Genomic DNA, 25,495 nt, shown 5'->3' with positions numbered 1-25,495 from the left:
AAACATCAGATTGATCCCTTCCATTCCTCTCACATACTGTGCATATGTTTCTAGTACAGCAGTATCTTGAAATATCCCCAATCAACATGCACAACTGCTTGGTCATGTGCAGTTGCTACAGTATTTGTATTTAATTTGGTGGAATAGCGGTTTAACAATATGCTAAACTATGGGAATGAACAACATACATGAACAACCTGGTGTCACTTCAACCCCAGCAATAATTTGTGGAACTGTGTGTTGTAGACAGGAATGAGATGATGTTACTTTGATAAAGTAGTCAAGCCACAGCTGAATTTTTTTGTTTTAGTCACTTCAATTATTTATTTTGATCAAACTCTTGTATATTGTTGTCCAGCTCACAGGTCAGAGGAGTGTCCATTCACACATCATATATCTCAAATCACACTGCATCCTCTAGCCATGGTGCTTCATGGTCGTGTCTGCATTAAGGCCAGTGAGCAGCTGTGTAATAACTGAGTTAATGTGTCTCTGAAGCCCAGGCACAGTGAGCACAGTCATGAGTAGAAGTGTTTCATAATGGAGGTGCTTTGCTGATGGACCTGCAGTGGAGGTTATTTCTACCTTTGCGGGTGTAATCTGAGGATCAGTCCCCTGTATGTTTGTTAGTTTTCTCATATATAAACCCCACTGTGTTGTGCTAGTGACCAGGCAGAGGCCGGAGGTTTGGGCCTGTGAGGCGCTGCACCCCGCAGGTCTTTGCTTTCACAGGCATGCCTCCCAACTCCATTTATAAACAAGTTTCAAACTGCAGCAGGAAGCACATTGATATGGATCACTCACTCTGAATAAAGATTTAAGGTTTTGTCTGTTTATCATTTGTTCTGCACAGCATGAAATAGTCAGGTGACTATAATCCAAACTGCTTTTTGCATAAAGGCTTATATCAACATCCTACAGTTAGGAGAGTCTATGATGTGGCAGAAAACCACTGCAGAATGACATGAATATCCAGTGTCTTACTTAACTGGCATAGTTTTCTTGTCTACCTTCAGTTTTCTATAGATGTGAATTGAAGCTGTGGGAGCAATGCTGAATTATTATTTAGTCTTCATGAGGATGAGAAGGAGGACAAATATTTGATAGGGATTCCTATGAAGATGCTGACAAACCAGTACTGGATACCATGCTATGAAACAGCTGTGAATTATATGCAATTAACCATATGTTGTAAATCTACAGCTTTTACAATGATGTTGCATTCTTTTGTTAAATCCAGGTAACAGCCTGAAGCGAAGAAAATGGAATATGGGCCCAATGCCCATGGATTGTAACCCCACGTTAAACAAACTTTAAACAAATATACCTTTTTGCCACTTAGGGTGCAGCAATGTTATGACTATTATGGTGTTCTTGTTTCCTTCTGAGTTCAGGAGCTGACAGCATCAAACATTCATTCAAAGCTGTCTGCTGTGGAAATCGTTCACACAAGGAGGCCACACTACTGCAGATTATTAGTTTGCTTAAAAATCCCTTTATTTCACACATTTTTATTTTCATTGATAGGAAGGAACCCAGTTGAACAAATGGAGTAAAATAAGAGATAAAGAAAGTTCAAAGGAAGTGATGTAATCTGACCTGCAAGAACACATTTACAGAACAGTTCAGAGAGTACAGGCATTTACAGAACAGTTCAGAGAGTACAGGCCACTTGATTCTCTAGGACTGGCGAGATAAGATATGATGCTTACTAGAGTGATTTTAAAATGCAGCCCTTAACAATTTATTTTCTGTTTCCAATGGAGCAGAAAATAAAAACATGATGAAACTCAGACGAGCCCTTTGAAAAGGATTGAAAGTTGACTGTGTGTCCTCCTGAGAATCACGCTGAAGGTGTCTGAATGGGTGAGGCGTTACAGAGGGGAGTCGCAGTGTTTCTGTTCTTTGTGTGTGTCCATTATCCGCTCACTGAAGACTGGAAACCCTCCTCTGATACTGTCTGTGTGGTAGCCGTCCTCACAGCTCTGTGCCTCACGGCTTCATCACCGTGGCGTACACAGCCTTGTCATGCATCTGCAGCACGGAGTTCCTTGGGGAGCCCGTGTGTATCACAGTGGTGTAACACACTCTATTGTCATCTTCCTGCAGATGCTGTGGAGATGAGCAAGGACAACACGTGCCTTAGAGATTCAGAGTCTTGTGTGATTTCTAAATCCAGCACTTTAACTGAAAGCACTTTCTTGAGATGACATAGAGAGGTCTCTGGGCTCTGCCAGGTCACATAATGCATTGGTAGACACACTGTAAAGTTTATTTACCTATTTTAGTTAATTGCCATGCAATTGTTAAATAGTGGCATATTTCACCAGTCCAACACATCTCAGTGGTCAGGTGATTAAGAAAACATGTTTTGTTTATAAATAAACAGATTGAATAGATATTATTTAATGCTTTGTTTACCGTTTCAGGCTGTTGTGGTGCTGCAGTGATGGTCGAGTCTGAGGAGAATAAAGAACAAGACAGATTGACTGCAGTGGAGAGCGCAGCTCGTGTGACTCTCAAAAAGAGTGAAAAGACACTGAGTTGGTTTCATATTATTGTCACTCATACTTACAGAGGCAAGACTCAAAACTGTGGTTTCCATGTTGCTGATCCCTACTGAAGAAGAGAATAAAACTGAGAGTTATGTATACACATATGATATACATTTAAAATATACATAATTTCAGCATTATCATGAACACAAGCATAAGCACCGCATGAATAAATTACATTCTCTAGAATACATTATAATTATAATGAAACAGGAGAATAGAAAGATTCCTCACTGTTCTCTGACAGGTCGACCTCTCTCTGAAAAATAAAACAAACACACTTAGTGGAACAACACAAACAATGCTGTGCGTCAACATACTTAATTTATTCCATTTATGTTAGGTACATATTTAAATATTTTATATTTGCGTTATCATTAATGATTTTCAATCCTATTGATGCTATGAGCTTCATATTTAGTATATTTCCTGAGAATTTTTGTTTAATAAAAAAATATATAATATCCAAAACCATTTCTTATTTTAACCATCAGGCCCATGATAGAACTGAAATTGACAGTAAACTTTATAATAATATGTTTGGACACAACAAGAAGGAATGAATCTGTTGTAAACGAGGCTAAACTACATTTTCCGTTCACAGCCACAGCGGGAGCATTGGGCCCCACAGCGCAGCAGGACCTGACAGGATTGCTGATGTAATAACTGGGTCACAAACTGTGTTTCACAAAGCAGGTCAGAACTGCGGCTGTCATGATTAACAGCAATCCAGCAGCAGCGCCCCAGAAGAGAGATGGAGGGAAGTGTCCTGAGAAAAGAAAGAATAAAATTTGTACTGTAGTTCTGTAACAATGTACATTTCAGTGACTCTCGATTGTCGTTGAGACCCCGTATCGATACTGACCAGCTTCTGTTTCAGAGACATCTGAGTCACTGACATCTGGAACGAGAGAGAAAAACATCTGTAGTCCAAGCATGTTAACTGACAGTTTAATTTCTGAAATTAATAGACATATAGAGCCACAGCTTGGTCACGTTTTAACTCTGTACTGAAACTCACTGGAAACTGCAGCTGTGGACACTGTTGTCTCTGGAACATCTGGAACAAAAGCACAACATCTGTGCATTGTGGCAGTGAGGCACGTTTCTGTTTCCAATAGTGCAGTGTTATTCATATTCAAATGTATAAATAGATAAGACAGATATGACTATTACTCACAAGTCGTGTCTTCACTTTCCACCAAACCTGGAGAGGAGAGAACATTAATTGAATATGTTTGTATGTGAGTGTGTGTGTGTATTTAAATACAGCTAATTGAAAACTTAAATCAGCTTGACATTTCAGCCACCGAAGCTAACACACAAACTAAACTAGCTAAACAAGAAGTAATGTTGCTATGGATGGGCCAGTAGAAGTAACGACAGATAGCATTGTTAAAAGGTAAAACTGCATTTGGTGCATGAGAACACATGTACTGTAAATGTGAAAGACATGCTTTCTCACCCTCCACTTTGATGCTGATCTCCTCGCTGCGCTGTGAGATTATTGCTTCGCTCCTGGTCTCCAGTTCAACAGCACAGCTCACAGACACCTCAGCCCTGGGACTCCTGCCTCTCTCTCTCAGCAGCTCCCTTCCAGACACACTGAGGACACATACCTTAAACCTGTACGGCTCTGATCTGAAAGACACCGTGTCCTGATTGATGTAGAAATGGCAGCGTGTTCCTCTGTCGGCCTCACAGCGAATTCTGGCTTTCTGCTCTGCAGTGACACGAGCAGGATCCACATGAATCTGAAGTCTTCTGAACTTGTCTGAAGAGCAAATAAGAGACACTCCCTTCAATAATCTTCTCCAGAGAACAGTGAGTGATTATATATTAAAAGGAACCACAAAGTGGTGATATAAATATATATCTATATATATACATTCAGTATATATATATATATATATATATACATATGAGAAATACATCTAGTATCAGTGCTGTGTCTATACAAGTTAAGAAAAGTAAATGAAGACTCACCAGACACCTCTATTTTAATTTTCTCACTCCGCTGAGAGGAAATATTTTTACCCTCCATCATCAGTTCAACAGCACAGCTCAGAAAGACCTCTGCTCTGCTCTGATCAGCTCTCTTCTCCAGGAGCTCCCCCCCAAACACAGTGATCAGACAGGCTTTGAACCGACGCTTCTCTGATCTGAAGGGGACCTCGCTCTGGTCAGTGTAGAAATGGCAGTGAGATCCATTCTCAGTGTTACAGCGAATTTGCACTTGCTGCTCTTTGTACACGTGCTCTGAATCCACTTGTAGGTGAGGAATTTCTAGAGGATCTGTGTGAAACAAGCAGGATAAATGTCTAATCGGTTATATATTTCAAAACGTAAACAGCTACATTGTTAGGGATCATCTGAGCTGCTGAATCTATACTGTAGCCTGCTGAATGCATTCAGAGAAGCTAAGCATTACAGTAATCACCTCTATATAAGACCTCTGAAGCATGAACTGATGAAGAAGCATGTACTGACTTTTTCACACACAGAATGTACTGAAAGTGAATAACATCACGTAGACGGAAAACTGAGGCTCTCAAGAAATTCAGAACATGAGAATTGAAAGCCATACCAGCATTAAAAATATTGTGGAGTTTCAGCCATCAGAGTTAGACCTAATCTCACATCCCTGAATAACTAAAACCGTTAGTCGTTTTCTTTGTGTTTTTGCTTTTTGCAGCCAATACATAAAGCTGTAATGTCACCTTGGATCAGTTCAGAGAATTCTGTTACATAGAAGATTGATGTAGTGTGGAAGTACAGAAAATACATGATATCAGGTTCAGTCTGCACACAATTGTCTGTACACCTTGTGCTCAAATCAAGAAGCAACTTGGAAACAGGAGGAGAAAACCTGAGAAAATGTTGTAGGTTTCATTATGACAACCATCTTGAATAAACAGAATTATTAAACAAAAACAAAAAAAAACTCATGAGAGGAAGATAAATACAGATATAAATTACTCAGATAATAATAATAATAATAATAATAATAATAATAATAATAATAATAATAATAATAATAATAATGCTTGAGCAGAACACTGATAATTCACACAATAGATTTTATCCTTTTACAGTTAATACTCTGGGTTCCCATGCAAAACAAATACTCTTTGTAAAATAATGTGATATATTGTACATCCAACTAAAAATACTGAATGTTAAGCAATCTGCTTCCAATGGTGTTTTGGAAGTGTACAATAAAGTGACTTTTCACAGTATGAATATTTAAAGATCTTAACCAGAATCTCGCTGTTTCTGAATTCCTCTGTCAGCTCTATACAGACAAAACAGACAAATCTGTAAACATGTAAATTAAAAACCTGGAAAAAATATTGAAGACCCCCTTGAATAAACAGAATTGAACAAAACAAACTCAGGAGAAGCATTTATCAGAGCAGCCATAGCAGAGGAAGATCAATACAGATATACATTATTCTGATTATACTACTTCTACTGCTATTACTACTACTACTAATAATATAATTCTGCTTCGTAGCAGCATTCACCAATTGGCTGAGTTGAATGAAGGAAATCTGTAAACATGTAAATGAATGCCATACCTGAAGAGGCTGGTCTCACAACCCCAGCTGTAACTTGCAGAGAAGAAACACAGGTTCAGGGTGAGTGACATGAATACCAAAATTACACCGTGCCCAAATATTAAATCAGCAATCAGCAAGTATTAAAGAAGAAAAGAAAAGTGGGAATTAAAACAGTGCTGGTGTTGGAGGTACTCACTCAGGGTGAGAAGCAGTACGAGGAGCATCGTGACGATACAGCGTCTGAGATGCTGAATGTCCGGCTCTAGAGACTGTGCTGTGAAAGTGCGGAACTGCCTCTGTCTTAGAGGCAGGAAACAGGAAGAGGAAAGACCTTGTTAGAGGACTGAGTGACGACGTCGAGGTGGGGCTGCTTGACCTTTTACAGGAGCTGAGCTCTAGTGAAGCCACTGAAACACAGCTTTAGATATTTATTGTGTGTATTGTATTGTCGCTGCTCCACTTCAGCCACGGTCTTTGAAACTGCTCTTCCTCTCGTGGCTGGAGGAGGAGTTTGGACACAGACCTCACAGATCCCACTTCAGGTCACACTGTATATTATTGCCTCGCATTGATCGTTGATGTTAATGAAAATATATTAACTGAACTTAATGAGCAACTGAGGATGAATGTATGGCAACAGTTTGCACCACAATTGTACCATCATTTAAACCATTTCCCCCAAATAACACAAGTGTGAAAGTCATTGGTGAATCCAGTCCTGTGACAATATAAACCACGCCGCGCTTCTTTTCTCATTAACGTTGATAATAAAACATAATCACAGCCCAGGGAATTATATTTGGCCCCAGAGAGCAAGGAGAGAGAGGGAGGGAGAGGAGAGAGGGAGGGAGGTCTGCTTTATCTGACCATAGCCAGGTGAGAATGTGTGGCGTCTGCACTTTGGGTCAAACATACAGGGGTCTGAAGTTGTATTTGTCCCATTGAAACTCCAGTGTGTCAGACAGTGAAAGCCGTGCTTTCACACACAGCTGGGGCAGCGGTGTCCTGGGTGTGTGAGGAGACGGTGAGGTCAGTCACAGAGGCGCTATATATATATGAATGTATGTGGCTGTGTGATATACAGACTAGCAGCACACTGGAGCTGTGGGGTGACAAACCTCACAAGACTTTCTATTAAAAGGATCCTAAATGTGGTGATATAAATATGTATCTGAATATATATGCTGTATACATGGTAATTTCCACCCAGCTTATAAACTGTGAAGTGATTGTAGTGCACTGTTTCAGAGCAGATCTCTCAGTAGAGTTATCTGTATATTTACTGTTTGTCTCGTTAATTTACCTGTTCATAACTGACTGTGCTTCTGTGTACAATGTCAAGTGGCTGCCTGTTCTGAACCTTGGCTTGAAAGCTGCTCTTCCAGGTGCTGAGCTGTGCCTCTCGAATAAACTACTGTTTCTACTATCCTGTCTGTGTTCCTATTTCATCACTGAAGAGCTGCCAGCTTAAAACCAGTCAGCCACAGACCTGCAGTCCTGCCCCTGTATATGACTAGACTGGCATCATGGTTGTCCAGATTTGAATTAATTAATTTAGATCTGTTTTGATAAAACATTTAAATCATTCGAATTCTTAAATATATATATATATATATATATATATATATATATATATATATATATATATATATATTAGTCTGTGTATGCGTGTGTGTATATATTTACAAAGTGCAGAATATCACACACAGTCGCTTGATCTCTGTTTACCTCTGCAGTCTGCTGGCATTGCATGCTGACATGTATAAGAGGGCAAGAAGGAGGAACATTTTAATTCTCACTTTCCTTTGGATTATTACCGGTAACAATAATGCTAAAAACATTGTATTTAATTCTAGTTTTTAGACATGTGAGGATAATCAGTACTTTTTCTTAAGAAAAATACATAAATAATAAAATCAATAGGCACATTGTTTTTTAGTTTTGATTTAATCAGGTTCCATGACTGATGGAAATAAATTAATCAATTAATAGATGAATGAACCATTTCAATCAAACATCAAACTGTATTTGAAAAAGCCTAAGTACCTGATTTCTCTTGGTCACTTTATCTCATGTCAGTAGAGACTTCATCACTAACATTTAATTCATGATTATTCCTACAAAATACAAAAGGATATAAATAGAAGATAGATCTATAGATCTATACATTCAGAAGAAATTATCTTTATGCAGGGGTAGTCAATGATTTTTTGTCAGGGTCCAAATTTCTTGGTCAAGGTATAGTCTCAAAGTCCATCAAATCACATCTCCAAATGCCCCTTTGTACGTGAATTATTCTTTTACTGTTGTTTTTCACTAGTTTATGTATTTTCACTTGTTTCCAGTTATGGATGAATGCACAGGACTTTGAGAGCTAAAGAGGCGCACCTGTTTCACTAAGCAGTGCCCCACCCTTCACTCACAGCCACCGCACCTGTTAGCACTCGGCATTAGATAAAAGCTGCCCTGACCAGAACAATGGGAGAACTACAGAGGAGCAGAGGAAGCAGAAGCAAAAGGCAGCTTTTGAACGCCAGCAAGGACCGTACCCGCAGGGCGTTAGTGAGACGGCAGGACGAGCTATAGAGGCTGTGAGGGTGCCAGCCGGTGGGAGCTGAGTCTCTGTGGGTTGGAGTGGGTCCTGGCAGAGAGGCGGCTGGTTGGAGAAACATTGGCTGCTGAATGCCGTGCATCTAGTGCGGTCAAAGAACATCGTGGATTATAATTGGCGAAAGACGTTTGAATCAATAGTGCATTCAACTAAAATACACCATCAGACTTACTTTGCAGATCTGGCGACTTCCAGTTCCGTGGCGGTAGATGGCACCTCAGGCTCCAGATCAAGCAGCACAGAGGGAGAGAAGCGCAGAAAAGGGTGAGAAAGGGACGTATTCAATACCATCCGCCAGTGTGTGTGTGATTGCAGCACTTACTTTAGAGTGAGCATGTCCTTTCTCTCTCCCTCTTTTCTTAATTGGCACTGGTTGCATGGACGAGCATGTCTGCCTGAAGGAGAGTGCCATTGCGAGGATCTTCATCCCCAGCCTGGGACGGGAGACATGTTCTGAGCCGGATTGGGACTGGTGGCAATCACTGTATATAAGACTGTGCATCAGGACAATTTATTCTCTTTACCTTTCATTCTCCCTTTTATATTGTTGCTAGTGAACTCTGGGATTAAGGGTTATGGTTCTGGGCTTAGTTTTAGCTAGGGTTTTTTGTATAGTTTATTTTTCTACTTTTAGCTTTTTTTATTGGTTTTAATATTTCATTTGCCCAGACAAATTAAAGGTAATTTTAACTGTTGGAGGGAAATACTTGTGGGACTAACAGACTTCGTGCCCTGCTAGTTGCCCCTGTTGTGATTGTCTTATGGACATTTACTAATTTATTAGAATAAAACATTCTTTCATTGACTGCTTGTGTCCATGGTGTATGTCCTGACATTTTGCCGAACCTGCATGGGAGACTACTACTTGGGGTGGTGTAGCAGGACTACATTGGGACCCAGTGGTCACTGCCACTCGTGACAATATTTTGCTGGTGATAGAAACATACATTTTCAAACCGCTTCAATTCTCTCTACCTGCCTGATTGCCTGATCTCTGACCTCTGTCTTGCCTTACCGAGCACGCTTTCTGGATTCTCCTGGAGATTACTGCCAGCATTGACCCCAGCCTGTCTCTGACTACCTCTCTCTGCACCTGGGTTCCTCTCCACTGCAGTGCTTTGTTACAGAAGACTTGGACCCAGCAGAGATGTCACATATCAAAACCTTCATGGCAGCTTGGGATGCTTGGTTAAAACAAATTGCTGATGCGCTCAATCACCTGTTGCAGGGAACACCACTGAGTGCTGTACCTGCACCTCCTCCAGCAGTGGCTGTGGTTCCCACCCCCGCTATGCTTGTAAAAATGTCTCGGTCTGTTCCCCTCACTATTCTAGAGAGGTTTGATGGCATTCCGGACAGATGTTTGGAATTCCTGCTGCAAAGTTCCCTGTACTTCACCAATCAGCTCCTGCCTTCCCAGATGACACCGCAAGAATCGCTTTTATCATGACCCTTTTGACTGGAAAAGCCTTGCAATGGGCAACAATGGTGTGGAAACAGCAAAGAACCATCACACGCTCCTGAGGGTCCTCATCGCTCATTTCAAAGATGTCAGGGCACTGCCTCGATAGCGGGTTATGTACTGCTGTTCCAGACTCTGGCTGCAAGCAGTGGTTGAGTCGAACTTATCCTGCTTGCCGTTTTCAGACAGGGACTGCATGTATTTTTAAAGTATTTAAAATGCATCTCTTCATCCACACAATGTGCACATATTGTGTATTTTGTCCCTCAAACTGCACATTTTGTGAACATAATTCACTTTTTATCCCACGAAATGCCCCCATATTTCGTGCTTGGCAATTCAGGATGAAAAGTAAAATATACTTTGCTTTCCGTGGATGGAATGAACAATTAGCATTCATGATCAAACAGGTGACTGATCAAGGCATTGATCCAAAGCCCTGGGTTTGCAACACGATCAAGATTGAATTCCAAAGGAAAGTTATAAACTTGCTGTGCCGATCAGACAAGCGATATATCAGTTGCAAATCTAATACAATAAATAATGATAATAATGAATATATGATGTGTAGGAAGTTATGTGTTTCACCAATCAACATGATTATAAATCTTTCACAATTACTAATTAGATTACAAAGCCCATATTATCAGCTATATTTATTATATTCAGTATCACATGAACTGGTCTGGTGGTTGGAGAAGAATCTATTTATAGCTCATTAATTTTGAGGAGTTTAATAGCTGAAATGCTATTTATGTATTTATATTTAATTCAAATATTATTTAACACTTAAGAACAGATATGCCCGAGAAATTCACATATGTAGAGATGTGTGCATGTATGTTCTAATGTTAAGTCTCTAGCCAACTATAGCAAGACAATATAGATCTGCACATACAGGATGCAACTTGTATGTGTGTGTGTGCGTGTAGTTTCTGTAACATGTCATTAACAGTATGTGTTAATTTACATCCATACAATCGTAGGTGCATCATAGAAATCGTGTTTCGTTTTCTGTAGATTGCGATGAGTTAATGCGACACTGCCCCTTATGGACGCATCAACCTTACGTGCAAGTATGTTGGCAGACAGCTATGCGAACATCAGTGTACTACAACCGCACATGTATGCAGAGATGCAGATGCAGAAGTATAAATCAGCCTTTACCACACATACTCTGTACTCCTCTTTACTTAATCCTTAGTGAGTGATGTAAGACAGAGCGTAGATGTCGAAAATCAAACCTTCAAATTCACTATGATATATACACTCACCTAAAGGATTATTAGGAACACCTGTTCAATTTCTCATTAATGCAATTATCTAACCAACCAATCACATGGCAGTTGCTTCAATGCATTTAGGGGTGTGGTCCTGGTCAAGACAATCACCTGAACTCCAAACTGAATGTCTGAATGGGAAAGAAAGGTGATTTAAGCAATTTTGAGCGTGGCATGGTTGTTGGTGCCAGACGGGCCGGTCTGAGTATTTCACAATCTGCTCAGTTACTGGGATTTTCACGCACAACCATTTCTAGGGTTTACAAAGAATGGTGTGAAAAGGGAAAAACATCCAGTATGCGGCAGTCCTGTGGGCGAAAATGCCTTGTTGATGCTAGAGGTCAGAGGAGAATGGGCCGACTGATTCAAGCTGATAGAAGAGCAACTTTGACTGAAATAACCACTCGTTACAACCGAGGTATGCAGCAAAGCATTTGTGAAGCCACAACACGTACAACCTTGAGGCGGATGGGCTGCAACAGCAGAAGACCCCACCGGGTACCACTCATCTCCACTACAAATAGGAAAAAGAGGCTACAATTTGCACAAGCTCACCAAAATTGGACAGTTGAAGACTGGAAAAATGTTGCCTGGTCTGATGAGTCTCGATTTCTGTTGAGACATTCAGATGGTAGAGTCAGAATTTGGCGTAAACAGAATGAGAACATGGATCCATCATGCCTTGTTACCACTGTGCAGGCTGGTGGTGGTGGTGTAATGGTGTGGGGGATATTTTCTTGGCACACTTTAGGCCCCTTAGTGCCAATTGGGCATCGTTTAAATGCCACGGCCTACCTGAGCATTGTTTCTGACCATGTCCATCCCTTTATGACCACCATGTACCCATCCTCTGATGGCTACTTCCAGCAGGATAATGCACCATGTCACAAAGGTCGAATCATTTCAAATTGGTTTCTTGAACATGACAATGAGTTCACTGTACTAAACTGGCCCCCACAGTCACCAGATCTCAACCCAATAGAGCATCTTTGGGATGTGGTGGAACGGGAGCTTCGTGCCCTGGATGTGCATCCCACAAATCTCCATCAACTGCAAGATGCTATCCTATCAATATGGGCCAACATTTCTAAAGAATGCTTTCAGCACCTTGTTGAATCAATGCCACGTAGAATTAAGGCAGTTCTGAAGGCGAAAGGGGGTCAAACACAGTATTAGTATGGTGTTCCTAATAATCCTTTAGGTGAGTGTATAAAGAAACACTACATTTTTTAAATTTAGAAATAAGAAACGCTAGAAAATATTTTTTCTCTGAAATCATTAATAATAATGTTAACAACAATAGACACATTCTATTTGCTACTGTAAATAGGCTGACAAACCCACCGGCTCTAATACCTCACACATTTCTTTCTGTTAATCAATGCAATGATTTTCCATTTTGTTTTATGATAAAATTCAAGACATTAGACAAGCCATTAACTCGTCCATCTCTATCAATTATGCAATGCTGCCTTCTCATTCAAATAGAGATAACATGATAAACATGACTCAGTTTGAGATTATTGATTGTAAAACTCTTGAGGAAGTTGAATTATATCTCAAACCATTGTCTTGTTGCCTTGACATTCTACCTACAAACCTGTATAAGAATGTTTTTAACTGCCTGGCGTCTGAACTACTTCAAATAGTTAATACCTCACTCCAATTGGCTTTCTTCCCTGAGGCCGACTTCATCTCCACCTTTGCCTCCCACCACTCTCTGGATATCCGCGCTCTCACCGAGACATGGGTCTCCCCTGAGAACTCAACCACCCCTGCCACCCTGTACTCTCTGTTTGTCCTGTACCACTCCCCCCGTCTTACCAGGCGGGGAGGATGAACAGGTCTCCTGCTCTCCCCTTCTCTCCTCTTTTCTGTCCCCCACTTTCTCTCCTTTATCACAACTGACAGCTTTGAATTCCACACAGTGGAACTTCCTCTCAGCTCTTCCTTCTAGTTCTCTACCGTCCTCCCGGTCCACTCTCCTCCTTCCTGGATGAAATTGACTTTCTTCTCTCCCCTCTCCCCTCACTGTCTTCACCTACCATCCTCCTGGGAGACTTCAACATCCACCTCTCCAACTCCTCCCACTCTGCCGGATTTCTTCCTCTCCTTCACTCCTTTAACTTCTCTCTCTCCCCATCTCCCCACTCACAGGGCAGGCCACCAGCTAGACCTCATCTTTTCAATAAGTCTTACTCCAATCACTCTTTGAATCCTCTGTCAACGGTCCACCGTCAGTTCTCTGCATTTTTTCCCAACACTCACTTCTTGATCCTCTGCAATCTGGCTTCCGCACAGCTCACTCCACTGAGACGGCTCTCCTGGCTGTCACTGACTCCCTCAGCTGTGCTCGGGTGGCCTCCCTCTCCTCAGTCCTCATCCTCCTTGACCTCTCCGCAGCATTTGACACTGTTGATCACTCCATCCTCCTCTCCTGCCTCGCTGACCTTGGGATCTCTGGGACTGCTCTCACCTGGTTTGCCTCCTACCTCAATGACCGGACCTACCAAGTGACATAGCGAGGTTCCTCATCCACCCCCCAACCTCTCCTCACAGGTGTACCCCAAGGCTCCATCCTGGGCCCCCTCCTGTTCTCTCTCTACACTTGCTCCATGGGCCCCCTCATCACATCCCATGGTTTCTCTTACCACTTCTACACAGATGATGCTCATATCTTCCTGTCTTTTCCCTGTAGCGTTATGTTGGGTGTATTTTGATAAGAGCATTATGGGCTCTGAGCTGAAGCACGGATCTAAAGAAGACCTCTCCCCCCCCAAAGTTATCAGATTTCCTTAGCTCATCAGCTTGGAACTGGTTTGCATCAAAGTGACAGTTTTGGGGAGGATGGCACCGAGAAGAGGCCAAATAGGTTGGAATCCTGCTATGAAATGTCTGGAGAAAGGGGCCTGTAGGTGATAAAAACTCTTTGAAGTGGACGAGAGCCGAAATCCCGACATAGAGCTATGAACCCGGGCCAACCGGCATTTCCAAAAGATGGCATGGATTGACATCAGTCATAAATCAAGCCCCCCTCCAATAGGACACTGGGGGCTGAAACCGAAATCCAATCTCAAGAACTCAAGAACCAATCACCTATTGATCTGACAGACTATAAGGAACAGCGGACAGTCTTTCTCTCTCTCTCTCTCTCTCTCTCTCTCTCACCTGAACCAGTAACTCGCTGCCACAGCTCAACCTGTAGCTCTGTTGCCAGAACCGGAACCAGAAACCAACTAAGTCTTTGCCGGCAACAGAAGAGTTAAACTGGGAGAAGGAGATTGAGCCGTACGAAGAATTCTTTTAAAGGACTTTATTAAATAAAGAACTTTACAGACTGCGCATGCCCGCCTGTGCCCACCTGATCAGTGGAGTTTTACAGCTGGACAATTGACTAAGTCGACTGTATACGAAAGTGTCAGTCATTTAAATAGCTATTCGAGTCTTAAGAAACTTGACCCTTGGAACAAACAGGGCCCTGCTTTCCTCAAAGACTTCGTCTTCAAGTAACTACGGTGGAACCCTGCTTACAAAGAAGATTTTGTGCACAACCTTGGAGCCTTCAAACTCTACATTCGCGAAACCCCAACTTCCAGGTGCATCGACTGAGTGGAAGTTCTTGGACAAAGCCGAACCGGACTGCCTTTGTTCCAAACCACACGGACCTCGTGCCGTGTGCTGTTATCTGAGCCCGAAGACAGAGAGGCCTCTCTGTGATGAAGTTCAGATAAGTTTAACAGTTTGGAGTTCATGATTCATGACATTTGAGAAATCAATTAGAAATGTTAATCTGTGATTCATAACTCTAGAATGTGTAATATCATTTACTTTTCTTAAATATAAATGTGTGTTGCATTAAACTGTTTTGTTGATAATTTTAGAAATAAAATCTGTCAACGCTGAGAAATATCTTCTCATTCCTGTGTAACTGTTTAGTCTGAAATTGACACAAGTTAATAGACACCAGATTATAGGTGGCCCTGCCTATCCTTAATCATTGAATAATAATCAGTTCAGGGAAATTGTGGTAACAAGTAATGATAGGATCTTTCTCGGCACCTAAACGTAAATGAGACTGATATATCTATAACGAGAAGTTACCAGACATAAATACTAACCTGTATTGTAGTCAATGTGTTTATAACCTTTTTTGTTTAACGATTTGTGTGTCATCATATGCGATCCCATGGTCTTTGATTTGGTCACGGAAGTGATTTGTCTTTGATTTGTTGATCTAGAGTTGAATTTTAATTAGTTTTTCCCTTTTGTATAATTAGTGTAGTGCTACATTTAGTCTTTGTTTTTGAATAAATTTGACAATTTATATCTTTGGAATTGGTGTCTGTGTCCAATTATTACAGAAATTGAGTTCTACAAGATTCCAGGATTCGTGATAAGGTGATACTATAAATTCACTTCTTAAATTGAAATTTATAAGTGTACCTTACGCTACATCCCTCTTCTGACCCTCTCATCCCCTCTCGCATCTCTTCCTGCTTGTTTGCTCTCTCCGCCTGGATGCACTCGCACCACCTGAAGCTCATTCTCTTGAAATCGGATCTCCTCTTTTTCCCCACTTCCTCACCTTCTGCTGATCTCTAAATCCCCTTGGAATCTACGACACTCCCTCCCTCTTCTGCCGCTAAGAACCTAGGAGTCACCCTTGATCCTGCGCTCTCCTACACTCAGCACATCACCATGCTGACACGCACCTGCAGATTCTTCCTGAGCAAAATACGCCAAATCCAACCCTTCATCAACAACTACTCGACTCAGCTACTCATCCAGTCCCTGGTCCTCTCCCGCCTGGACTACTGCAACTCCCTCCTGGCCGGCCTGCCTGCAACTACTACCCGCCGCTCCAGCTCATCCAGAACTCTGCGACTCGTCTGGTATTCTCTCTGCCCCGATTCACACACGCTACTCCTCTGCTCCACTCCCTCAACTGGCTCCCGATACCGGCACACATTCAGTTCAAGACATTGACCCTCACCTACCGCTGTCTCGACCACACTGCACCAAGCTACCTTCAGATCCTCATCTCTCCATACATCCCATCTACACCACTGCGGTCTTCCAGTGCCAAGAGACTCACTCTGCCTCCTCTGCACTCTCCTTCCACCAGAGCCCGCTCCTTCTCATCCCTGGCCCCTAAGTGGTGGAATGTCCTTCCCACTGAAGTCAAAATAGCAGAGTCCTTGACCTCCTTCCGGTGCTTACTCAAAACACATCTTTTCAGACATTACTTGTAATTTAGAAATTTACTCTCCTGTAAAATAGCACAACTTGCACTAACATTTTATCATACTACTTGCCTTGCGTTACTAGTACTTGTATTGTTTATTTTTATTTCCCCTATGCTCCCTTTCCCTTGGCCCTTGACTGTGACCTAACATCTTGTCTACACTCAGCTTTTACAATCCAGGATGTAAGACCTCGTATTGTGTATACACTTGTGTACACTGTCCCTGGCTTGTAGAGCTACCCATATCAAAAGCCCTCTTCTATCTACACCTCCCATCTTTCTCTCCGACTACTGCAACCTGGCTGCAGTGTTAAGCCGAAGCATCTTGTCTTCCTCCGCACCAACTGGGTGACTGCCATTGAGCTGTTACCTTAAACGGCTCCTCCCAGAGGATGCATCTACCCTCGCTCCGTCCCTGAGTCCCAAGCAATGGACAGCTATATACAGGAGGCATTAGAATTTGGGATCATTTGACCGTCAACATCATCTGCCACTGCCAGTTTCTTCTTTGTGTCGAAAAAAGATGGAGGCTTGTGTCTATGCATTGACTCTTGAAGTCTGAATGACTGAAAAATGCCAGTTCCACCTTGAGCAGGTCAGCTTCCTGGGTTATGTCATCGATGCTGAGGGTTTGCATATGGATCTCCACAAGGTGAGAGTGGTCACGGACAGGCCCCAACCCCAAACTGTTAAGGAGATGCAATGATTCCTGGGCTTTGCCAACTTCTTTCAATGTTTTATATGGAACTTCAGTTCAGTTGCTGCTCCATTAAAATCTCTCCTCAAGGGTTCTGCCCGCAGTCTCACTAGGACCGCCGCAGCTTCTACTGCTTTTGCACAGCTCAAGACCCTTTTCACCACGGCCCCCATCCTGATGAATCCAGACCCCTCGCTTCCCCACCGACCCTGCGCCTCCCAACTGTCCCTCACATGCCTCTGGACATCCTGGGGTTCATGGGACCATAGCCCTAATACAGAAGAAGTTCTGTGGGCCAGCACTGTCACAGGAGGTGGCTCAGTTCGTGGCGGCATGTCAGACGTGCACAAAAAAAAAAAACAGCAACAACCAGCAGGTCCTTCAGCGACCCTGCTCCCATATTGCCATTGACTTTGTCACCGACCTTCCCAAATCTCAAGGCTACACCACCATCCTTGTGGCTGTGGATCGATTTTCTAAAGCATGCTGCTCACTCCATTGAAAGTCTTCCCACAGCCCTGGAGACTGCAGAGTTCCTTTTCAACCAGGACTTTTGTGTTTACAGCATACCGGAGGATATCGTCTCGGATCGGGGTCTGCAGTTCACCCCACGGGTCTGGTCTGCTTTCCTGAAGTCTCTCCACATTAACATCAGCCTCAAGTCGGGCTATCATCAAACAAAAGACGGAGAGACTGAATCAAGAGATCGGCAGGTTCCTTCAGTCCTACTGCTGCACCTCTCAACTGCACTGGAGTCGATTACCATGGGCGGACTATGCGCAAAACATATCTGACACTCTGCTTTTCTATTGCCAGAACCAGGAATATTGGGCTGGTGGGGTACTGAACCCCACAGCTCTTTCCATTGAAAATACACTTCAGTAGAAAAAACTACAGATACATGTAAAGTATAGAAAGAGACCATGTGCTTTAAATTGTTCAGCTTATTTATGTATTGATGAAATAAAACAAATCACCTTGTGAAACAAAGTAAACAAATAGGATACATATAGTATGTTCTGTATAGTCACTTTGTTTATTTTGAACACACAATGAATTACTACTCCGTGATTTCAGAGAGAAAGTTGTGTATAAAAACAAGCAAGAAAAGTAATTGACCAAACTGGAGTTTAATACAGTGATAATGCTGAGTGAAGTACATTTATCAAGGAAATACTGAATTGCAAGAACAGCACAGGGAGGAACAGGAGTCTGAATAAAGCGATACACATGAAAAGGACCACTATTGTCAATGGAGATCTCTTCAGCTGTCTCTCAGTCAGCAGTGCTCAGCAATGTCATTGTGGAGGTCTCTGTACACACTTCAGTCTCTCTCCACTGCTGATTCTGTGGAGACACAAAGAGAGAGAATACATTTAGGTAATTAAAATGCCTCCCAGCTGGAGAGATCTTGACGTGTCTTAAATATAGTAACACATGTTGGATCTGTGAAGCAGACATTTGCACAGCTGATATATCTTATGTATCGAGTATCCAAATGCAGCTGCTTTCCCAAAGCTCAGAATATGGCTTCTTTACTACATCACGATTATTCATGATCTGTTTACCATCACACGCTGTAGGGGATCTTCCTCAATCTTGTCCCCTGTGAAAAAGAACAAGAACAGTATTACGTTTTGTCAAGCTTGTGTAGCGTTATGTTGGGTGTATTTGGATAAGAGCATTTGGGCTCTGAGCTGAAGCACTGATCTAAAGAAAACCTCTCCCCCCCAAAGTTATCAGATTCCCTTAGCTCATCAGCTTGGACTGGTTTGCATCAAAGTGACCGTTTTGGGGAGGATGGCACCAAGAAGAGGCCAAATAGTTTGGAATTCTGCTATGAGATGTCTGGAGAAAGGGGCCTGTAGGTGATAAAAACTCTTTGAAGTGGACGAGAGCCGAAATCCCGACATAGAGCTACGAACCCAGGCCAACCGGCATTTCCAAAAGATGGCATGGATTGACATCAGTCATAAATCAAGCCCCCCTCCAATAGGACACTGGGGGCTGAAACCGAAATCCAATCTCAAAAACTCAAGAACCAATCACCTATTGATCTGACAGACTATAAGGAACAGCGGACAGTCTTTCTCTCTCTCTCTCACCTGAACCAGTAACTCGCTGCCACAGCTCAACCTGTAGCTCTGTTGCCAGAACCGGAACCAGAAACCAACCAAGTCTTTGCCCGCAACAGAAGAGTTAAACTGGGAGAAGGAGATTGAGCCGTACGAAGAATTCTTTTAAAGGACTTTATTAAATAAAGAACTTTACAGACTGCGCTGTCCGCCTGTGCCCACCTGATCAGTGGAGTTTTACAGCTGGACAATTGACTAAGTCGACTGTATACGAAAGTGTCATTCATTGAAATAGCTATTTGAGCCTTCAAACCAGTGGAACATCTGTTTGGAAACGACTCTATTTTCGCGAAACCCCAACTTCCAGGTGCATCGACTGAGTGGAAGTTCTTGGACAAAGCCGAACCGGACTGCCTTTGTTCCAAACCACACGGACCTCGTGCCGTGTGCTGTTATCTGAGCCCGAAGCCAGAGAGGCCTCTCTGCGACGAAGTTCAGATAAGTTTAACAGTTTGGAGTTCATGATTCATGACATTTGAGAAATCAATTAGAAATGATAATCTGTGATTCATAACTCTAGAATGTGTAATATCATTTAGTTTTCTTAAATATAAATGTGTGTTGCATTAAACTGTTTTGTTGATAATTTTAGAAATAAAATCTGTCAACGCCGAGAAATATCTTCTCATTCCTGTTTAACTGTTTAGTCTGAAATTGACACAAGTTAATAGACATTAGATTATTGGTGGCCCTGCCTATCCTTAGTCATTGAATAATATTCAGTTAAGGGAAATTGTGGTAACAAGTAATGATAGGATCTTTCTCGGCACCTAAACGTAAATGAGACTGATATATATATAACGAGAAGTTACCTGACATAAATACTAACCTGCGTAGTTATTTAATGTCTGACTAATAATACTAATGAGAGACTCCCCTTAGTCTTACTAATCTGTATTGTAGTCAATGTGTTTATAACCTTTTTTGTTTAACGATTTGTGTTATCATATGCGATCCCATGGTCTTTGATTTGGTCACGGAAGTGATTTGTCTTTGATTTGTTGATCTAGAGTTGAATTTTAATTAGTTTTTCCCTTTTGTATAATTAGTGTAGTGCTACATTTAGTCTTTGTTTTGAATAAATTTGACAATTTATATCTTTGGAATTGGTGTCTGCGTCCAATTATTACAGAAATTGAGTTCTACAAGATTCCAGGATTCGTGATAAGGTGATACTATAAATTCACTTCTTTAATTGAAATTTATAAGTGTACCTTATGCTACACTTGCTTTGGAGAGTGCAGCAACCTTACCACAGCACTGAAAGGCCCAGCCCCCTTTGTGAGACCTCAGGATCACTAAAACATTATAGTTTATTTTAATTTGCTAAATAAAGTAATATCTTGGCAAAACACTGTATCTTTAGACATATTTGCACACTTAATAATAAATTCTAAAATGTTACGGAGGGGCTGCTTGCATTATTTAATTTTTTCATTATTATTATTAATGTATTTATGACATATAAATGCTTGTGTTCAAAATTTTACACAAAATTAATTGTGTAAGTCTACAGAATCTTTTTTGATTATTTTTTAAAGTATTTATCATGACAGGTCGTCCCATCTGTAGTGTACTGTAGAAAGACTGGAAGATAATTCACCTTTCACTGTCAACTTGATCTTTCCCTGAAAAATAAAACCAGTATATATATATATGTCAAACATAGCACTGTACTGAACAGGTAACATGTTTATATGGAACATATCTATTTAAAATTACAATCACGTGTGGAATGTAGTTTTAAAATGTGTTAGTTTCATTGTGTTCATGCTTGAATTATTGTTGTGTAAAATTATTATTGTTTTTGATTGTTTTGCAATAGTAAAAAGAAAGTGTTATCCATGTTTATAATATGAAGGTTTTAGTTTCAGGAACAGTCAAGAAACAAATGTAGTTTAACACAAAAATGCTTAAATAAATTAAAAAACAAACAAACACAGAAATGACCCTGTCCTGAACTAAAACCACGACTGTGTTCAATGCAACTACTAGGAGTGATTGAGTCCAATAGTAGAGCATCAGCTGCAGTTCTGTTAGTGTGAGGAAGCTTAACGCACTGTGTCTGAAGTAAAGGACACTCAGAGCTGCCGTCGCCATCAGACAGAGCAGTTCAGCAGCAGCTACCCACAAGAAAGGAGGAAGAAACTGTCCTGAAACTGCAAAACAGACATAAATACAATTAAAAACAAAACATGCATACACACATAGATCTATAATATATATATATATATATACTGATCAGACATAACATTATAGCCACCTGCCTAATATTGTGTAGGTCCCCCTTTTGCCATCAAAACAGCCCTGACCAGTCGAGGCATAGACTCCACTAGACCTCTGAAGGTGTGCTGTGGTATCTCGCACCAAGATATTAGCCTATGTAGTCCGATTTTGACCTAATTCTACATGCATCGATGATAAAATAATTAATTCACATAAAATTGAGTGATTTGTTTGGTGATCTGAATTTAATCAGATAATTTGTTGCCAATCTGTTGGAAATTCAACAAAAAATGTGTAATATGTGTAATATGTAGTGTAATATGGAACTTGCTTTAAAAGCACTGTGAGTGGTAAGCGCACCTTTTATATCCAAAAATGAATATAAACCTTTCTGTGTAAACAAACATAGCCTCCATACTGGCATTGTCTCCACATTTCAATGAAATATCTAACTCACTTAATAGCAGTACTACACCACAAAGCCTACTGTAACAGAGCGACTGAAATAGTCATCATACATTCAATGGAAGGTTTTGGAAGCTGTTCTGTGGGTAAAACAAGCACAGTTAGTTATTTGATTTATTTTCGTATTATGTTTAAACAAGTGAACCACTGTTCTCTAGTCTGCAGTTTTCTGGCACTCACACACATATATATATATAAGTACACTAACATGGTCCCAAGTCCACTTGCATATAAAGACTTCTACACCTTCTTGTGGTAAAACAAAGTGTGTGTGTGTGTGTGCGTGTGTGTATTTCTAAAAATAAAGTAGTAGCCAGGTGTTTCATGGTAATTTCCTTCAGTCTTAGGTTTATATATTTATCTATGTTTATCTATCTATTTATAAACCATGAAGGACTCGTATCGCAAACATTGGATTTCATGATTTGTATTATTTGCAATATGGACAGAAACATCTTCAAATGTAATCCATTAATTCATTTTCATTCAGCTTGGTCATGTTTTAACTCTGTACTGAAACTCACTGGAAACTGCAGCTGTGGACACTGTTGTCTCTGGAACATCTGGAACAAAAGCACAGCATCTGTTCATTGTGGCAGTGAGGCATGTTTCTGTTTCCAATATTACAGTGTTATTCATATTCAAATGTATAAATAGATAGGCGATAAGACAGATATGACTATTACTCACAAGTCGAGGCTTCACTTTCCACCAAACCTGCAGAGGAGATAACACTAATGTAATATGCTTGTGTGAGTGTGTGTGTTTTTACATACAGCTAATTGAAAACTTAAATCAGCTTGACATTTCAGCCACCGAAGCTAACACACAAACTAAACTAGCTAAACAAGAAGTAATGTTGCTATGGATGGGCCAGTAGAAGTAACGACAGACAGCATTGTTTAAAGGTAAAACTGCATTTGGTGCATGAGAACACATGTACTGTAAATGTGAAAGACATGCTTTCTCACCCTCCACTTTGATGCTGATCTCCTCGCTGCGCTGTGAGATTATTGCTTCGCTCCTGGTCTCCAGTTCAACAGCACAGCTCACAGACACCTCAGCACTGGGACTCCTGCCTCTCTCTCTCAGCAGCTGCCTTCCAGACACACTGAGGACACACGCCTTTAACCTGTACGGCTCTGATCTGAAAGACACCGTGTCCTGATTGATGTAGAAATGGCAGCGTGTTCCTCGGTCGGCTTCACAGCGAATTCTGGCTTTCTGCTCTGCAGTGACACGAGCAGGATCCACATGAATCTGAAGTCTTCTGAACTTGTCTGAAGAGCAAATAAGAGACACTCCCTTCAATAATCTTCTCCAGAGAACAGTGAGAGATTATTTCTATTAAAAGGAACCACAAAGTGGTGATATAAGTATATATCTATATCTATACATTCAGTATATATATATATATATATATATATATATATATACACATATGAGAAATACATCTCATATCAGTGCTGTGTCTATAGAAGGTAAGAAAAATAAATGAAGACTCACCAGACACCTCTATTTTAATTTTCTCACTCCGCTGAGAGGAAACATTTTTACCCTCCATCATCAGTTCAACAGCACAGCTCAGAAGGACCTCTGCTCTGCTCTGATCAGCTCTCTTCTCCAGGAGCTCCCCCCCAAACACAGTGATCAGACAGGCTTTGAACCGGCACTTCTCTGATCTGAAGGGGACCTCGCTCTGGTCAGTGTAGAAATGGCAGTGAGATCCATTCTCAGTGTTACAGCGAATTTGCACTTGCTGCTCTTTGTACACGTGCTCTGAATCCACTTGTAGGTGAGGAATTTCTAGAGGATCTGTGTGAAACAAGCAGGAGAAATGTCTAATCGGTTATATATTTCAAAACGTAAACAGCTACATTGTTAGGGATCATCTGAGCTGCTGAATCTATACTGTAGCCTGCTGAATGCATTCAGAGAAGCTAAGCATTACAGTAATCACCTCTATATAAGACCGCTGAAGCATGAACTGATGAAGAAGCATGTACTGACTTTTTCACACACAGAATGTACTGAAAGTGAATAACATCACGTAGACGGAAAACTGAGGCTCTCAAGAAATTCAGAACATGAGAATTGAAAGCCATACCAGCATTAAAAATATTGTGGAGTTTCAGCCATCAGAGTTAGACCTAAACTCACATCCCTGAATAACTAAAACCGTTAGTCGTTTTCTTTGTGTTTTTGCTTTTTGCAGCCAATACATAAAGCTGTAATGTCACCTTGGATCAGTTCAGAGAATTCTGTTACATAGAAGATTGATGTAGTGTGGAAGTACAGAAATGCAGAACACTGATAATTCACACATTAGATTTTATCCTTTTACAGTTAATACTCTGGGTTCCCATGCAAAACAAATACTCTTTGTAAAATAATGAGATATATTGTACATCCAACTAAAAATACTGAATGTTAAGCAATCTGCTTCCAATGGTGTTTTGGAAGTGTACAATAAAGTGACTTTTCACAGTATGAATATTTAAAGATCTTAACCAGAATCTCGCTGTTTCTGAATTCCTCTGTCAGCTCTATACAGACAAAACAGAAAAATCTGTAAACATGTAAATTAAAAACCTGGAAAAAATATTGATGACCCCCTTGAATAAACAGAATTGAACAAAACAAACTCAGGAGAAGCATTTATCAGAGCAGCCATAGCAGAGGAAGATCAATACAGATATACATTATTCTGATTATAATACTACTTCTACTGCTATTACTACTACTAATAATAATATAATTCTGCTTCGTAGCAGCATTCACCAATTGGCTGAGTTGAATGAAAAAAAATCTGTAAACATGTAAATGAATGCCATACCTGAAGAGGCTGGTCTCACTTCAACCCCAGCTGTAACTTGCAGAGAAGAAACACAGGTTCAGGGTGAGTGACATGAATACCAAAATTACACCGTGCCCAAATATTAAATCAGCAATCAGCAAGTATTAAAGGAGAAAAGAAAAGTGTGAATTAAAACAGTGCTGGTGTTGGAGGTACTCACTCAGGGTGAGAAGCAGTACGAGGAGCATCGTGACGATACAGCGTCTGAGATGCTGAATGTCCGGCTCTAGAGACTGTGCAGTGAAAGTGCGGAACTGCCTCTGTCTTAGAGGCAGGAAACAGGAAGAGGAAAGACCTTGTAGGAGGACTGAGTGACGACGTCGAGGTGGGGCTGCTTGACCTTTTACAGGAGCTGAGCTCTAGTGAAGCCACTGAATCACAGCTTTAGATATTTATTGT

At 41.1% G+C, this 25,495-nt stretch overlaps 2 protein-coding genes across 4 annotated transcripts; both read right to left on the bottom strand.

The window, feature by feature from the left end:
* Positions 1-1,484: 1,484 nt before the first annotated feature.
* Positions 1,485-6,389, bottom strand: LOC136758287 (uncharacterized). The gene is made up of 10 exons (XM_066712538.1): positions 6,315-6,389; positions 4,542-4,850; positions 4,021-4,329; positions 3,736-3,762; positions 3,421-3,456; positions 3,235-3,324; positions 2,790-2,814; positions 2,576-2,619; positions 2,422-2,459; positions 1,485-2,112 (listed from the first exon to the last, which is right to left on the bottom strand). Exons 1-10 carry the CDS (start codon positions 6,340-6,342, stop codon positions 1,993-1,995), a joined length of 1,026 nt encoding a protein of 341 aa, XP_066568635.1. The 5' UTR covers positions 6,343-6,389; the 3' UTR covers positions 1,485-1,992.
* Positions 6,390-18,449: 12,060 nt separating this feature from the next.
* On the bottom strand, positions 18,450-25,336 carry LOC136758286 (uncharacterized). Of its 3 annotated transcripts, XM_066712537.1 has the most exons (10): positions 25,257-25,336; positions 25,076-25,111; positions 23,746-24,054; positions 23,211-23,519; positions 22,930-22,956; positions 22,764-22,802; positions 21,609-21,707; positions 21,152-21,176; positions 18,982-19,019; positions 18,450-18,760 (listed from the first exon to the last, which is right to left on the bottom strand). In XM_066712537.1, the coding sequence occupies exons 1-9, from the start codon at positions 25,282-25,284 to the stop codon at positions 19,007-19,009; spliced, it is 885 nt and encodes a 294-aa protein (XP_066568634.1). In that variant the 5' UTR covers positions 25,285-25,336; the 3' UTR covers positions 18,450-18,760; positions 18,982-19,006. The 3 variants fall into 3 exon arrangements, with proteins under 3 accessions (XP_066568634.1, XP_066568631.1, XP_066568632.1); XM_066712534.1 differs by lacking the exon at positions 21,152-21,176; XM_066712535.1 differs by lacking the exon at positions 21,152-21,176 and having other exon boundaries at positions 25,076-25,105; positions 25,257-25,329.
* Between the last annotated feature and the right edge of the window lie 159 nt (positions 25,337-25,495).

Source organism: Amia ocellicauda, chromosome 9 (assembly GCF_036373705.1).
Source record: "Amia ocellicauda isolate fAmiCal2 chromosome 9, fAmiCal2.hap1, whole genome shotgun sequence".
NCBI classification, from domain to species: Eukaryota; Metazoa; Chordata; class Actinopteri; order Amiiformes; family Amiidae; genus Amia; species Amia ocellicauda.
This window is presented reverse-complemented; position numbering and strand designations above follow the sequence as displayed.